This window comes from Pinus tabuliformis, chromosome 4_1, assembly GCF_031772625.1.
Source record: "Pinus tabuliformis cultivar Carrire ecotype Pingquan chromosome 4_1, CPIR1, whole genome shotgun sequence".
Lineage (NCBI taxonomy): Eukaryota > Viridiplantae > Streptophyta > Pinopsida > Pinales > Pinaceae > Pinus > Pinus tabuliformis.
Window position 1 is genome coordinate 629,853,360 of NC_142303.1, and position 17,718 is coordinate 629,871,077.

General features: G+C 31.1%; 1 protein-coding gene across 1 annotated transcript; it reads left to right on the plus strand.

The window, feature by feature from the left end:
* The first annotated feature begins 6,595 nt into the window (after window positions 1–6,595).
* Window positions 6,596–13,063, plus strand: LOC149177617 (L-gulonolactone oxidase 2-like). The gene is made up of 3 exons (XM_089420169.1): window positions 6,596–7,317; window positions 8,834–9,089; window positions 12,155–13,063. Exons 1-3 carry the CDS (start codon window positions 6,649–6,651, stop codon window positions 12,970–12,972), a joined length of 1,743 nt encoding a protein of 580 aa, XP_089276295.1. The 5' UTR covers window positions 6,596–6,648; the 3' UTR covers window positions 12,973–13,063.
* Window positions 13,064–17,718: the final 4,655 nt, after the last annotated feature.

Genomic DNA, 17,718 nt, shown 5'->3' on the forward strand with positions numbered 1-17,718 from the left:
AGACAAAAAACATGGCTATTAGAGGAAACATTAATGTTAGTCCCTAAAGGAAGCTTCTAGCCATTTAGGGCTAACGAGGATGCCTTGTACAACCATGCATCACCTTTTGGGTGTACCATTAGCCTATAGTGATGAATTTTAGAGCCACTACATGTTTTTGAGTATAATATACATTTCATAGGGCCCTAAAAATGATCTACATCTTCTCACCTCTTCTACTTTTACCCTCTCACCCCACCCACTCATGGAAACCTTTCATTATCTCATCTATCTATTACTATCGTCTCGCCTATAAAAATATTTGACCAATATCCCTCCCTTACCCATCCACCCTTTTCCTTTTCTCACATACTCCCCCTTTTCCTCTTTTTCCCTACCCCATCATTCCCCCTCCCCCTTTTCTCACTTATCTTCCCCTCTTCTCACCCATCCGATTTCTGACCCACACCCATTTATCTTCCTTTTGAATTAAACTCTTCTCCAAACCCATTTATCCCCTCCATCCCCTCTACCATTCACCTCCATCCTCCTCAAACCCACCACAAAGACCCTTTCACTCTTCTCCACCATTAGGGGAATTTTGAGGTTTAATATGGGACTAGTAAGGAAAATAATAAAATAATAGTTAAATGGTAATTATTTTTTTAAGGAAAATAAATAAAACTACTTTTTTAATTGTATTTTTAGCTTATCTCCTTATCTCACCTATTTTTTCACTCTTGTCTCAACTATCTTTTGGTTTCACCTATATCCCTCCCTTACCCATCCATGCTTTTCCTTTTCTCACTTGCTCCACTTTTTCCTATCTTGCCTCACCCCATCATACCCTCTTCATCTTGCCTTACCTATGTTTCTCTCTTCTCACCCATCTCGCTATCCCACACATACACATTCACCTTCCCTCCCAACCCATTTATCCCATCCAACCCCTCTATCCGTCACCTCCATCCTCCCTATCCTACCTCATAAAACTTTCCCTTTTGCTCCATCATTAAGTTATCTTTGAGGTTAAAAATTGGCCTACTAAGGAAAATAATAAATAATAGTTGAAATGATAAAATAAGAGTTATAAATTTTTTAAGTTAAATTGACATTGTTTTCACATAAGTTTTACTAGTTTTTAGATAAATTAATAGAAATTTCATGATTCCACGAGTGAAATCACTCTTTGGTCCACCATTAGTGTGTTTCCAAACCAACAACATCACTACTTTCTATTAAAAAATGATAGGCTATATCTATATGCTGGCCTTTCTTATGCGAGATTTGTTGTTATGTCAAAATAAATTCAACAACCTTCTAGCATATAGAATGTGGAGGGATGATCATCCACTTATTCAATCAAAGAAAAATTGTCAATATACCTATATCATGTCCTCCTCCAATCCTCAACTAGTGTTGGATCATTATATGTGTTGTGTGAAAAATAAATTGGGGAAAAACCCTGCCATTAGTTAGATAATCAAATGATATCTCCTCGAAGCCTATAATTAAGATTTGTTGTTTTGTCCCTCAATCCAAAGGTTTGACGTAAACATTCCTAAAATCAATAGGCATATTTCGGAAATTCAAGGTTAGTAATAAACCATTGAGTCAAAACCAATCATGTCGATATTCATAACTTATACAATGATTTGATAAAATCTAAAATGTATCTCAAACTCAAACATAAATTGGAAATAAGAGAAAAACATGGTAATTCTATAGCTTAGAAATACTCATGATAACTAAGAGTAAATATGGGTAAAAATGTTGTAGATTAAGTCAAAATGGAAGTGTTTATTCATGACAACATAGTTGAAATGAGGACTCATCATCTCCTCCCAATTGATTACATGTAACTCACCCTAGTCAATTATTGAGTGTCAATAATCCCCTTCATTGTAATAGCCCAAGATCTTCTTTAAATATAGCCAATGTGTTCCTTCCTCTTCCTCATTCCATACCATAGGTGATTTGTAGAAATGATTAGAATACCAAATTATGGGAAAGTGAAAATGTAACCTGATCCATATGGAGTCATACCTAAGTAAAGAATTAGTGAAAAATATTACCTCGTTAAGAATCAAGATAAAGTAGAGGTAGCCAACAAGATTTCTATTCCTGAGATAATTCCCATATGTCATGAGATATTTGAAGTTCCTCCACTGAATGGGTTCGTGCAAATTATTTATACTCTTTAATAACATGCCTTTGGTGATTCTTGATTCCAACAAAGTTTCTTGGTTCCTAGATCATCCTATGTAGGTATTATTTAATGATGTGAGGTAAGGGGTACTCATCCCTTACTTGAAAAGTTGTCTCAAATTCAATTTTCCCATAAAATTCAACCTCTTTCTTCTACTTAACTAGGCCAATGATACGTGAAATGAGAGTTCAAAGTTGGAAATCCCTAACATAGGCATTCAGGTTCCAACATGTGTTATCTTGTACTAAGAAATTAAACAGGTAAAAATCACACAAGAAGTTTTGGTCTTCTAGGACTGAAAAAATTATATATCCACAAAATCTTGTGGTTTTTTCACCTCATATGACCATCCAAGTTCTATATGCTTTAGTTTAAGGGTGGTCCACTAATCATGTAGTCGAATGGGATAAATCCTTGGAGGCCTTCTACAAAGGATTGCTTTTGAGGCTAGCTCACAAACTTGTTTTGTTAGCTTTTGGGCCTATTGTAGTTGATCCTTATATTTTTTAATTCTCACCTCCCAATTTTTCTCTTGCAGCAAATACATGGAGAACCATCACTATTTTAATTTCTCTAATATCTAGGAATTAGATTCATTACCAATAATTCCCAAATCAAGTACTTCATATTTTTCTCTCCACCATGGGAGATCTGCCTTAAGTTAAAAAAAACATATGTAGTGGTAATGATATCATATAATATAACATTAATAAATTGTTCGACTTCTTTGACATGGGTTTCAATATAACTGTTTGCCTTAAGATGTAGGGATTCCTCTTCTTTAATATCTCGTAATAGTCTTTCCATTCTTCCTATCTTCGACATATTATTATGTAGTTTATTCCTTTGTTTCTTATTTTGCAACATTAACACTTTTTTTTGTTAAGGAGTGCTTGGTAAATAGGGCTAGAAAAATGAAATGCTTTTGGAGCTAGATTTAGTTTACCTATCTTATCCCTTTTGTATATTCTACAATTGGGTTCTTTTTTTTCCAATCTTGGGATGAATTATAACTCCATTTCCATCACATCTCCAAAATGAACTTGTGGTGATACCAATGACTACAACAATGGTTCCTCATGTTTCTCCCAAAATCTTTCTTCATTTATAGTCTGCAACAAGGGTTCCTCGGGATCCTAATCAAGTCTTATATCATTGTTAATCTAGACAATCCCCTTATCCATATCCATATCATTCTTTTCTTCCTCATCCTTCTTAGTGTATGTTTTGATGATGGATTCAGTACTAGGGTCCTTTGGTTCTACACTAGCTTCCCCTTTATACCTCATTGATGCCTATGCTGAATATTAGGGTTTTGAGGTTGTAGTGACATATTGTTGAGGTTGGGATAGATTGGATCTCAATGGTTGAACCATAGCACAAGGATTACTTGGTCTCCAATGAGCCACAACCCCCAAAAAAAATTCTAGCCATGAAATTGCTTATTGTTGTAGCTTGGATATGAACAACATCTTGATAAACCCTTCGTGATACAATAATGTATTGGGGTTTTTCTTCTTTTACACACCTTTATCCATCTTCACAGGTGGATGAGGATGTAGGTGTGATAATGGTAAACTATGTTGTACCACCCCTCACATGTGATAAATCATTACATGGTGAGTGAAATATTGTCTCATGACTTTTCCAAAGCATTCCTTTACAGTCTCTTACACAAATTAGGGTAGTGGTGAATCCACCCTTAAAAACGGCATCCATCTTTCATTTGGAATCTAGAAGTCTTGTACCATTTCTCTCCTAGAAAAGGAAGTCTAGTCACTTAACTAATAAAACCCTATGTAAGTACAATTTCTATTTGTCACACTTGAGCCTTGGTTCCATCAATGGTTTAGGTGAATTCTAATGCAAGTTTGGCATCCAAGCCACATAAACTCTCTAGGAATACTAACTAGCTAGCTTTGGAAAGAATTTATCTCACTGTAGGATTGATTTTGATAGAATCAAAGCTCTATGGTTTAGTCATGTTGAAAAACCCTCTCATATTTGTATTTTGTAAATTACACTCGGAGCTTGGTTTGTGTATAATAGAAACATGTTACAGTATCCTTTCATTTCCTGTGCAAATCACTAGAATTTTGGGCCTTATATGGGTCACATACTCTGCATTCATTGAGTGCATAATTTTTGGGAGAGTTGGTATTATTTACTTCTTCTTTTTTTAATGTTATCCATTGCATAGGAGTTTCTCCTTTTTTAGGTCATTGTTAATAACCTCTTTACAATACTATAATGTATTATTATTATCTAATTTCTTCATTACACTACAATTTATGTTAAATTGATATGGGATATTATTTTTAATGACATCAATATTTATAAAATTGAATTTCTTTTTATTTTTATCAATATGTATATTACTCATATAAAATATACAAATATTTTTTAAAGATAAAATAGAAAAATGTGAAGTAATCTTTAAAAAAAATATTTATTTTTTTATGTTTATTGTTTTATTGTTATATATGGAATACTCAATTGTATTTCTTTTAAGAAAAAAATAGAAATAGAAACCATCAACTTATTTTTTTATGATAATTATTCCATACTTATACATTAAATAATCAATCACAATAATATTATTAATAAATAAAAACATATTTTTTAAGTTAAATTATTATTTTTTTATAAAATATAAAATATTCAAATTTATTATTAGTTTTTAAGTAATATAAATTTAATAATTAAAAAAATATTCATATTTAATAGTATGTTATAAACAAAAATACCATAATTTTTTAACTCCATTTTTTTATACCAGAGAGGGCAGAGTATAAAACTTCCTTGACCAAAGACCCTTCACCCTTGAGTATTAAACAAGAAAAACATCTTAGGGGGCGAAGTGCATTCAACGCCCAAGAGAAAATACGTAATTACCCAATTCCCACACCCAACACTTTCCTAACCACACAAACAAACCCTCACAAGCCAACCTTCACAGAGGCTTGCAGCTACAACCATCAATATCCTCCTGAGGTCAAGGAAAAAATACTTGAGACAAGCCCCAATACCAATCTATATGAACATTCTCAACGATATCCCTAGACCCAAGAAAACAATTCCTAAATAGAACATTAAACCTGAGATTCTTAAGACGAGAACCTCTAGAGCAACTAAACATGAAATTTAGAGAAATAAAGGAAGGATCTGAGAAAGCACAGAAATATTGAGGCTTGAAAATCCAACCTTGATCTTTGCAATAGAGTCTTCCAATTGCTGAGACACCATGCTTCACCGACGTCACACACAACCACTCCCTAAATGTTAATGACACCTTGAATTCCTCGCCACCTAAACACACAAGACTAGGACCTTCACACATGCCAGCTTTGTAGGAAATTTGCAACATGAGTTCGAGGACCTTACCTCAACTCCTTCCCTCTCCACAAGTAAGTTCACTGACCATCAAAACACATACATAAACCCTTTGCAACTGGGTCGCTGCATGCTCATGCATGTGAGGCTCCATTTGTGTCTTCTCGTCATAAATGCAATATTATGAACTCTAGGGGTGAAGCTTTGTTCCATTTGTCATCAGACCCCCTTGGGGAATTTCAAAAAATATTTAATGAAAATAAAATTTGCACATTTTTAATAATAAAATTTCTATATTTAATTATTTTTGGGGCTAATATTCTTAGAAAGTACTCTATAAAGGAAAATTTAAAATAAAATGTGATTTAATAAGTTCTTTTTAAATAAATAATGAAATTATTTAAAAAAACATTTATATATATATATATATATATATATATATATATATATATATTAAAACCAAAGAAAAAAATAAATTTAATTGTTAAATTTTTTATAATAATATTATTATTATGATGGTGGTTACAACTGAGAAAAATATCAAATTATTCTATAAAACATTTTTTATTTTTATTTTTTTTAAATAATAAGGAAATTGACTTTCTAACAAATTAATAATAAAAACCAGATCATAACTAAATGAAACATTCAAAAAAACTAATAATAAAACAAAATGATAACTAAATTAGACATTAAATTAAACAAATAAAACAAAATGATAACCACATTACAAGTTAAATTAGTATAAAAGATTCTTAAATAATGGAAAGAATACAAGATTTTCAACCGAAGGCCATTATTTCCACTTGTATTTCCCTGTCCTGTGAGGTCAACGGATCGAAATTGACAGTGTTTAGATAAATACATCAGCAGATCGAGCATTTAGATAAACTGCACCAGTAACATTTATAAAATAATACAAGGGTTTGGAATAGTCATGAAGTATGGGTAGCGTAGAGTTAAATCTGAAAAAATATGCAGAAAGAAAATTGGCCACACGTTTTTTTTGGGTGCGCTTCCATTAGACCTATTCCTACCGAATGAATATTTAAAAAAAATCTGTTTTCTAGCTATTTATACGGATCGTTTGCTCACTCAGCGATACTCGGTTTGGGTTATGTTGTCGAATGGAGTTTCAGAGAGCTATTTTGATCTTTTGTGCGCTCTTTCTGTTGGCCCGGATCGCGAATTGTAGTCCCCCGGGTCCCGTGGTTGAATGTTCTAATGGATTTACAAACTGCACTGTTTCGAACGCTTATGGGGTGTTTCCAGATAGAAGTATCTGCAGGGCTGCCCAAGTCGTGTATCCTTCCACAGAAGACGAGCTTCTGGCCTCCGTTGCCGATGCCGTTCAGAAGAACCAGAAGATGAGAGTTGTGACGCGCTACGCCCACAGTATTCCCAAGCTGGTATGTCCCGATGGGGATTCCGGTCTCATTATCAGCACTCGGGATCTAAACTATGTTGTATCTGTGGATAAGCCTAGTTTGAGGATGACGTTCCATAGCGGTATAACCCTAAAGAATCTCATTGATGCTGCTGCCACAGAAGGCCTTGCTTTGCCTCATTCGCCTTACTGGTTGGGTGTGACTCTTGGGGGAATACTAGGCACCGGTGCTCATGGTAGTTCCCTGTTTGGCAATGGAAGTGCTGTTCACGAATATGTTGTGGGGGTGAGGTTAGTAGTACCAGCTTCCCCTGCCGAGGGATATGCTAAAGTTGTGAGTCTTACTGAAGCAGATGAGGATCTCAATGCAGCCAAAGTTTCGTTGGGTGTTATCGGTGTCATTTCCCAGGTAGTACTTTCATTTTATTATGGTTTGGGATATAATCGTTTGGAATAGGATTATTCATTTCAACGTGGATTTTTTTGATTTTTTTACTTGATAGTCTAGATTGATTTTTAAGGGAATATGGTAGGCATATTCTTGTATTCAAGCTTATGTTGTAGTGTGTTAGATAATTTGTTGGGTTGCATTGACCTTTAAAAAATTTTAAAAAATTGATGTTTGAATGGAGTAAGATTGCTGCCTAGTGGCTGGAGGCCCACCAATTTCTTAGAAATTTTCAAAGCATACCTAATTTTACAAACACCCCCTTATCTCCTTATATCTGGTTGTAAAGGATAGAAGCTCTTCAACACTTCTGTTTTTAGTAAGACTTGAGATTCTTAAGAGTTGTACAATCAAAATTAATAATAATATTTTTGTTACGATGGTTTTTTCGTTATTTATCCATGGTAAATATAAATGAAACTTTAAGATATAACAAGCTATCAACTACATTAATATTTTTAATATGGTTGTGGTAGTTTATATAATATTAATATTTAGATGTTTTAAAAGATTAAATTTATCTATAAATTCAAAAACACAATTTATATATTATATTATTTATGCATTAAAAAGTACTATTATAAAAAAAAATATTACAACACTAAATTTTTCTACCTAAAACCAATAATCTATAAATACCATCAATATTTATTCCATAACAATAAACATTCAATAATATTTATTCCATAACAACAAAAACATCCCATTAAAATAGTTAATAGGTAATTTATCTATAAAATACCATCAATATTTATTCCATAACAACAAAAACATCCCGTTAAAATAGTTAATAGGTAATTTAGCTTTGATCATGGATGACCTGCTTTTTGCAATTAATAAAATTGAAATTCTGAATATTTGATGAGCAAGAAGCAAAGTCGATCTTAATATTGGTGAATACACATTGGTGTACAAATTTATAAATAACATAAGCTAAGGCTGATGTTTTCAAAGTTAAAAGTTATGAATATTTTGGGTGATTGTTTCTTTAGAAAACTATAAGAATTAGGGATAATCTTACAAATGCATGTATTCTAAAGAATTAGGGATAATCTTACAAATGCATGTATTAAGGACAATGTAGTAAGGGGTCCAGGTAATTATTGGTGCATTGTTTTCCCAATTTCCGTCTTTGCCATGTTGACAATCCATAATGCACAAAAATATTTCACTTTTCCGGTATTGTGGCTTTAATAGATTCTTCCAATTATCTCATAGTTTTGCTAGCCGATCTCCTATAATACTGTTGTTTAGAATCTGCCCAAGGGATTCAATAATTTCATGATGTGATCGTTGGATTAATCTCATTGAATTTATTGTGGCTTCACGAAAATGCTTCCACTTATCTCATAGTGTGGATATCCGGTTTGCTATAAATACTGTTGTTTAGAAGCTCTCCAAGGGATTCTATAATTTCATGGTGTGATATTTGGATTAATCTCATCGAATTTTATGTATACTATGTTGTGTCATACAGGTAACCCTGCAGCTACAACCTTTGTTTAAACGTTCCATCACAAACGTTGTGAAGGATGATTCGGATCTGGAAAGCATGATTGTGCAGTTTGGCCTGGAGCACGAATTCGGAGATGTTATATGGTACCCTGCTCAACGAAAGGTTGTCTATAGAGTGGACGATCGAGTGCCTGTTAATTCTCATGGAGATGGGGTAAATGATTTCATCGGTTTTCGGTCCACTCTAACGGCTCTTTTAGCCATCATCAGGGATGCAGGTAAGAGAAAATGCCAATGTCTAAATCCAGAATGATAATGATTTAATCATTTATTTGTTTATTTTATTTTTAACTTGATTAACTTGATTTGATCGTAGGTTTTAGAATATATTGGCAATTTAACTCATAAGAATGAAATCTAATGAAGCCAAACTCTCTTATGCCTATCAAAATTTCCCAAATTATCTAAAATCGGAAAATCGGTTTCACGTGCAGATAAATCAAGTGTGGTTCATATTCATTAACATATTCAGACCCCAACTGCCATTGGAGCATACAATCTAATATGTATAGTTTCATGAGTATTAAACAGATAATCGTTGAACTTCCTGACAGAAATGATCAATTAGTAATTAACATGGGTTTCACGTGAAGATGAATAAAAACTGGTGGATATTTATTATCATATATGAGTCTTATAATTTCTGAGTAGTTCTTGGTTTTTGTTGAGGTATAAGTTGACTCATATAATTTCTGAGTAGGACGTTCTTGACTTTTGTTGAGACATAAGTTAATTGCTATTGTGTGAGACTTGCAAGCTGTTGCACCTACCTAAATTTATAGTGATAGTGTTCACAATAACTCTTTATCCTAAATTATAGAAAAAAAAATTAAATAAATAAATAAATTATCTTATTTCATTAAGATATTTCATTAAAAAATTGAACGTATTTTAACCTAACAAAAAGGGTCAATTAATATCGGTTTAACGTGCAGATTAATCGAATCTGGTACTTGTTTATTAACGTATTCAGACTTTAACTGCGATTTTACCATACAACCTAATATCTATAGTTTCATTAATGTTAAAAGAGTAATCATTGAATCTTTTTCTTCCCATGAAGAAGGGTCAATTAGTGAAAATATATATCTAATGAGTCAATATTCGGTGTGCATGTAGGAGTTTTTTCTGCACTGTGGACAAAATTTTATAGCACATTTTTATGCTTTAAAGCTCCATTTTGAAATAATATATCTTGGTTCGCGCATTTCCTTATAATTTATATTTATCAATTTTCATTGTCACACGATAATTTTAAATTATATAACATATATTATAAAGAGTTATTTATGAAATTCTCTCTAGTCTGGGAAGCATTTGAAGTAATGATCTTTTAGTAAAGTAAGGAGTGCGAAATATTCATTTGTTATCGATTGTTAACCCTAAATACTTTTTTTTTAAGTGAAATTGTGTGAATGATCTTTTAGTAAAGTAAGGAGTGCGAAATATTCATTTGTTATCGATTGTTAACCCTAAATACTTTTTTTAAGTGAAATTGTGTAAATTCCAAATAATTCGTTAATTTATTATTTTAACAAATTATTTATTAAAATAATATTTTATTTATTTTATAGTGTTATCATCTTGTAATATTTTATTTATTTTATAGTGTTATCATCTTGTAATAGGATGTAAATTGTATTTAATAATTTATTATTATAATAGTAATTTTTTTATTTTTTTTTTTTTTTAATTTAAATTTAATTGTTATTTATTATTATTTAAATTATAAATTTTTTATATAATTGATTAAGAATTTTAAACAAATTATTTATTAAAATAATATTTTATCTATTTTATATGGTTATTTTTATCCAAATTGATTAAGAATTTTAAACAAATTATTTATTAAAATAATAGTTTATCTATTGTATATGGTTATTTTTATCCAATCTTGTAATAGGATGTAAATTGCATTTAATAATTTATTATTATAATAGAAATTTATTTATTTTTATTTTTTATCTAAATTTAATTGTATTTTTTTATTATATATATATATATATAATTTGTTAAGACTTGAAATTGTGTAATTTATATTTTTAAAATAATTTCCTATAAATTTTTAAAATATAAGATTTTAGAATTAAAATATAATTTTTTTATATCATTATTATAATTTTTTTTTTTTTTTTTTTTTTTTAATTTTTAATTTTTAAGTTGATAAGTGTTTATATGACAAAAAGTTTTTCTCATCACACTTTAATAAAAAGTTGTAATTAAATTTATTTAATTATTGCATTTTATTAATAAAAATTTGTGATTATACAATTTGAGAGGGTCTAATGGTTAACAACATGTGTTTCCACTTAAGAGGTCAAAGGTTCAAAACTAGAGGAGATAGAGTATGTATGATTTCATAGACTTAACACTCAAAATGTGGGTCCCTAGGGGGTCTCATATACCAATTTGACGTATGGCTTGGCTACCACCTTAAAATTATGTGTGTGTGTGTGTGTTTGTTTTTTAATAGATAAACTTCTAATTTTATGATCTAAGTGTCTACCAATACCAATCTTATTGTCACATAGATTTTACATTTTATAAATTTGTAATTATTTATCTCACTAAAAAGTTTTTGAATACATACATACCTATTGTGACAATGACCTTTTTTACTTTAAGTTATTCATCAAACATTCATTAATACTATTATTTTGTAACTTTGGTGCCTAATAAACATTTAAATGAAATCTGAAAACTAAAGTAGGTGTCTAGCTTGACTATAACCTTATATATATATAATAAATTAAAAAACTTCTCATTTTATGTTTTAATTTTATGTTTTGAATTTCTTCGATACCAATTTTATTATCAAATACTAATTTTATTTTCAAATAAATTTTACATTTTATAAATTTATAATTAACTACCTGATTAAAAAGTTTGTGAATACATACCTACCCATTATGACCATGATCATTTCTATTTAAAATTATTCATCAAACATTGACTACTACTATCATTTTGTAACTTTAAAAAGTTTTGAATACATACCTACCTATTGTGACAATGATCTTTTCTATTAAAGTTATTCATCAAACATTGACTACTACTATCATATTGTAACTTTGATGCCTAATAGACATTTGAATGAAACGTGAGTCAGGCCTCATATATTACATCTAAGCTGCACTACTCCGTCAGAGTTTCATGGCAATGTCATAATTTATTTTCAAACATGTCAAAGTTTATAATACATGAAAACCTGCATACAGGCGTTATCATCTGGGTAAGTCCGGGAAAAGATGTACAGCTAATTATATATGCCATGATTTTACAGAGGAACACGATGAAGCTACGGATGATGCTAACAGCAAGTGCGTGAGGGCAGTCAGTCAGGTATCTACAATCCTGGGAGCTGGTACAGGACTCAAGAACAACGATGTTCTCTTTTTGGGATATCCAGTAATTGGGTATCAGAATAACATGCAAGCTTCTGGTTCGTGTCTGAGCAGCCCAGAGGACAAACTGCTGACAGCGTGCGCATGGGATCCTCGGGTCAAAGGATTATTCTTTTTTCAGAGTGGACTCAGTATCAGCGTGTCCAATATCGGACAATTCCTTTCCGACGTAAAGAACCTCCGGGACACCATTCCGAGTAGCCTGTGTGGGGTTGAACTCTACTATGGTTTTCTAATGCGTTATGTAAAAGCTTCGAGCGCTTATTTGGGAAAAGAAGAGGACTCAGTAGACATCGAAATGACGTACTATCGGGCCAAGGATCCCAACACTCCTAGACTGTATGAAGATGTGTTGGAGGAAATTGAGCAAATGGCGCTCATGAAATATGGAGCCCTGCCTCACTGGGGAAAGAACCGAAACATTGCCTTTGATGGGGTCATAAAAAAATATAACAAATATGCTACCTTTCTATCAGTGAAGAACAAGTACGACCCTAACGGACTTTTGTCCAATGAATGGACCGACGATGTTCTGGGAATAGGGAATGCGGGAGTGATCATATGGAAGGATGGATGTGCTCTGGAAGGACTCTGCGTGTGCTCAGAAGATGTGCACTGTGCTCCTACAAAAGGCTACTTCTGCAAACCGGGCAGAATTTACACCGAAGCACGTGTTTGCAGATTAGAGGGATCTTGATATGATAAGGTTGTTAGTTATCATCTCTATCTTATTAAGATATTTTATTACCATTCTATATACCAATAATTGATTCCCTGTCATCATTAATGGACGAGAATAATGTATTTAATGAATTATTAACTTTTATATATATATATGTTCGTTATTTTCAAAAAGAACCAAAAAAAAAAAAAATTCTCCAGTGCCCTCATCAATGTTATCAATTCATAGCTTGGTCTTTGACGAATGGGTATATTTCTTTCAGCCGTCTCAGGCACATTCTACTGATGAAGTAGAGTATGCATTTATATGGTGAACGAGATGATTGATATTTAAATCCGGGGCACGATCCTACAACGGAAAACCAATGTAAATTATTCGCAAATTATGTTACGAGGAGAAACCGCTGAGAGGAGAAATCGCCACCGCCGAACAACAAAATGAGGAGCAGTTAGGGTTAGGATAATCGGAGGCGTGTGAATCTGAGCCGTTGATGCTTGAACTCGCATCTCGACCGTCCAAGAACTATAACTCTGTCCACACCCATATGCGCCCACGTGGTTCGGTACAAGGTCTCACTAAACCAGGAAGCATCAAGATGGCGTGCTAACAGGGAAAGCGATGGGAGGTTTCAAACATAGTCCAACGGCGTATAAGTTATATTTATGTCATAAACCAAAGTGGTAGGCCCCAAAAACCTGTCATTAATAATATACCCTGCCAATTGTATTGGATTATATTAATTCACAGGGAAGGAAAAAAGGAAGGAACGGGGTATTAATTGCTAATGGTAGAAGTGTTAGGACGTGGCCAAGAGGAGAAGGATTGGAACCTTATTTCTAGGTTAAATGGTGGTGATTAGGAAGAGTATTAAAAAAAATAAAAGAGATTTATATTATAAATTCAAAGGATTATAAATTTAAAGGAATAATAAACACAAGGGATTAATATTATAAGGTATATAAATTTTATGATAAATATTATAAATTCTAAAATAATCATCATTGAATATGGTTTACTATAGTTAATTTTCATATTGAGATAATCTTTGTCACATCTTGATGTTGGACTATGGTTGACCATGATTTATTTTTATATGGAGACAATATATTTTACAATGTGATGTTGGACCATGGTGGATATTCATATTGAGAAAATATTTGTCACAATGTGACATTGGACAATGGTTGACCATGTTTATAAACCCAAGGATTAATATTATAAACCCTATGAATAATATTAAACCTCAAGAATAAGAACCCTTAGATTAATAAACCCAAGGGATTGATATTATAAAATTAAGAGAATAATAAACCCAACGGATTAATAATATTAAACCCATGTGATAAATATTATAAGCCAAGGTATATAAACTCTAAGATAAATATTATAAACCATATAATAAACATGGTTGACCATGACTTGCCATGGTTGATTTTCATATTGAGATAATCTTTGTCAGAATGCGACATTTAACAATGGTTGACCATTGTTGATTTTCATATTGAGACAATCTTTGTCATGATGTGACATTGGACCATGGTTGACCATCATTGCTCATGATTATAAACACAAGGGATTTATATTAAACCCCAAGATTAATATTATAAACCCTATGAATAATATTATAGCCTAAGAATATGAATCCTTAGATTAATAAACCCAAGCGATTGATATTATAAACCCAAGGGAATAATAAACCCAAAGGATTATTTCTAAAACCTTAAGGTATTAAAAATCGAAGGGACTAATATTAAATCCAAGGGATTAATATTATAAACTCGACGTATATAAACACTAAGATTAATATTATAAACCCTGAAATAAACATGGTTAACTATGGTTTACCATGGTTCAATTTCATATTGAGATAATCTTTGTCACAATGTGATGTTAGACCATGGTTGACCATGATTGATTTTAATATCGAAACCATTTTTGTGACAATATGACATTGCACCATTATTGATTTTCATATTAAGAAAATCTTTGTCACATGTGACATAGGACCATGGCTGACCATGATTATAAACCTAAGGGATTTATATTAAACACAAAGGATCTATATTATAAACCCTATTAATAATAATACACACTAGGAATATGAACCCTTATATTGATAAACCCAATAGATTGATATTCTAAACCCAAGGGAACAATACTAAAAACCCAAGGGATTATAAATCCAAGGGAATAATATTAAACCCGAGGGATTAATATTATAAATCCTAGTTATATAAAACTTAAGATAAAGACTGTAAACCTTAAAATAAACATGGCTCACCATGGTTTACCATGGTTGATTTTTTTATTGAGACAATCTTTGTCACAATGCAATGTTTGACCATGGTTGACCATGACTCATGGTGGTTGATTTTCATATTGAGACAATCTTTGTTAGAGTGTGACATTGAACCATGGTTGACCATGATTATAAACCTAAGGGATTTATATTAAACCCTAGGATTAATGGTATAAACCTTATGAATAATATTATACATGAGGAATATGAACATTTAGATTAATAGACCCAAATGATTGATATTATAAAACCAAGGGATTCATTCTAAAACCTCAAGGTATTAGAAGCCCAAGGGAATAATATTAAACCTAAAAGATTAATATTATAAACCCAAGTTATATAAACCCTAAGATATATATTATAAACTCTAAAATAAACATGGTTGACAATGGTTGACCATGGTTCATTTTCATATTCATACAATTTTTGTCACAATGCAATGTTCGACCATGATAGATTTTTACATCGAGATAATCTTTGTCAAAACGTAGCGTTAGACCACAATTGATTTTCATGTTGAGAAAATCTTTATGATGATGTGGTGTTGAACCATAGTTGACCATAATTGTAAACCTAAGAGATTTATATTAAACCCATGAATTAATATTATAAACCCTATGAATAATATTAGACCCGAGGAATATGAACCCTAAGTTAATAAACCCAACAAGTTGATATTATAAACCAAAGGAAATAATAAACCCAAAAGATTAATATTGAAAACCCAAGGGATTATAAACCTGAGGCAATAATATTAAACCTAATGGATTAATATTCTAAACCATAAGATAAATACTATAAAGCCTAAAATAAACGTGGTTTACCATAGTTGATTTTCATATTGAGACAATCCTTTTCACAATGTGACATTAGAGCATGGATGACCATGGTTGGCCATGGTTGATTTTCATATTGAGACAATCATTGTCACAATGTGACATTGGACCACTGGACCATGGTGGATTTTCATATTGAGACAATCTTCGTCACAATGCAAGGATGGACCATGGTCAACCATGGATGACCATGATTGTCACAATGTGATGTTGGACCAAGAGACAATATATCTCATAATGTGATCATGTTTCTTGACCATGATTTACCATGGTTGACTTTCATATTGAGATAATATTTGTCACAATGCAACATTGGACCATGGTTGACCATGGTTGATTTTCATATTCAGACAATATTTATCATGAAGTGACGTTGGACCATTGTTGACCATGGTTAACCATGATTGACCATAACTTACCATGGTCGACCATGTTTGAACAATGTTAACAATGGTTGACCATGATTGATTTTTGTATTGAGAAATCCCTATGATAAAATGTATGATAAGTGTTATAAACAGTAAAGTAAATATGGTTTACCATGGTTGATTTTCATATTCAAACAATATTTGTCACAATACAATGTTGGACCATGGTTGGCCATAATTGATTTTCATATTTAGACAATATTTGTCACAATGCAAAGTTGGACCATGGTTGACCATGCTTGCCCATGGTTGAGTTTCATATTGAGACAATATTTGTCACAATGTGACATTGGACCATGGTTAACAATGGTTGCGTACATTCAGAGAGGACGTTGGACCATGTGTAATGTTGTGTTTTAAACATTGAATTTTTTGAAGATAATTTTTTTTATTAACATGTAATTAGTAAGTATATAGAGGTATATATCTTCGCATCAAAATTTTAATTTAATTCTTATTAACTATTAGGTAAATGGTAGAGATTTAACTTTCATAGAATATTCTACAATAGTTTTAATAGTATACACGACTCAAAATTTAAATTAAATTAATTGATTAATAAAATGTCATATAAACAAGTATAATATAAAATATATTATAATTTTCTAAACATATAATAACAATAAACAATTTTATTTTATTACTTTTTCAATTGAATTAATTATTATATTTAATTAAAACAAAAATAAAATAAAATAAAATTCCATAAATAATATTTTATATTATTCAAATTAATTATTTAAAATATATTAATTAAATCAAATTATTTTTTGATAATTTCAGATAAAAATTTTCAATTGAAAATATAGAATATATTTTAAATTTAAAAAATTAATTATTTCAAATTAGAATTTCAATCTTTTAATGCGTAAATTTTTTAATAATTCAATTTTATATTAAAAAATATAAATTTTAAATTTTAAAACTTTTAAATACTTTATAATTTTAACGTGTAATTATTTATTTTTTATTTGATTTGAATTTTATTTGTACAATTTTATTTTAATAAAATGTTTATGATAACATCACTATGGTGTGAATTAAACCCTTGTCACATTTTCTTTTGTTTTCATAAATATGACTTTAGACAAGTTTATTTTTATAATGCGACTTTAGACAAGTTTATTGGTTGAAAATACTACAAATTTAACGAATATAACGTGGAGCAGCTACGGAGTTTACACAAAGGATAAATAGT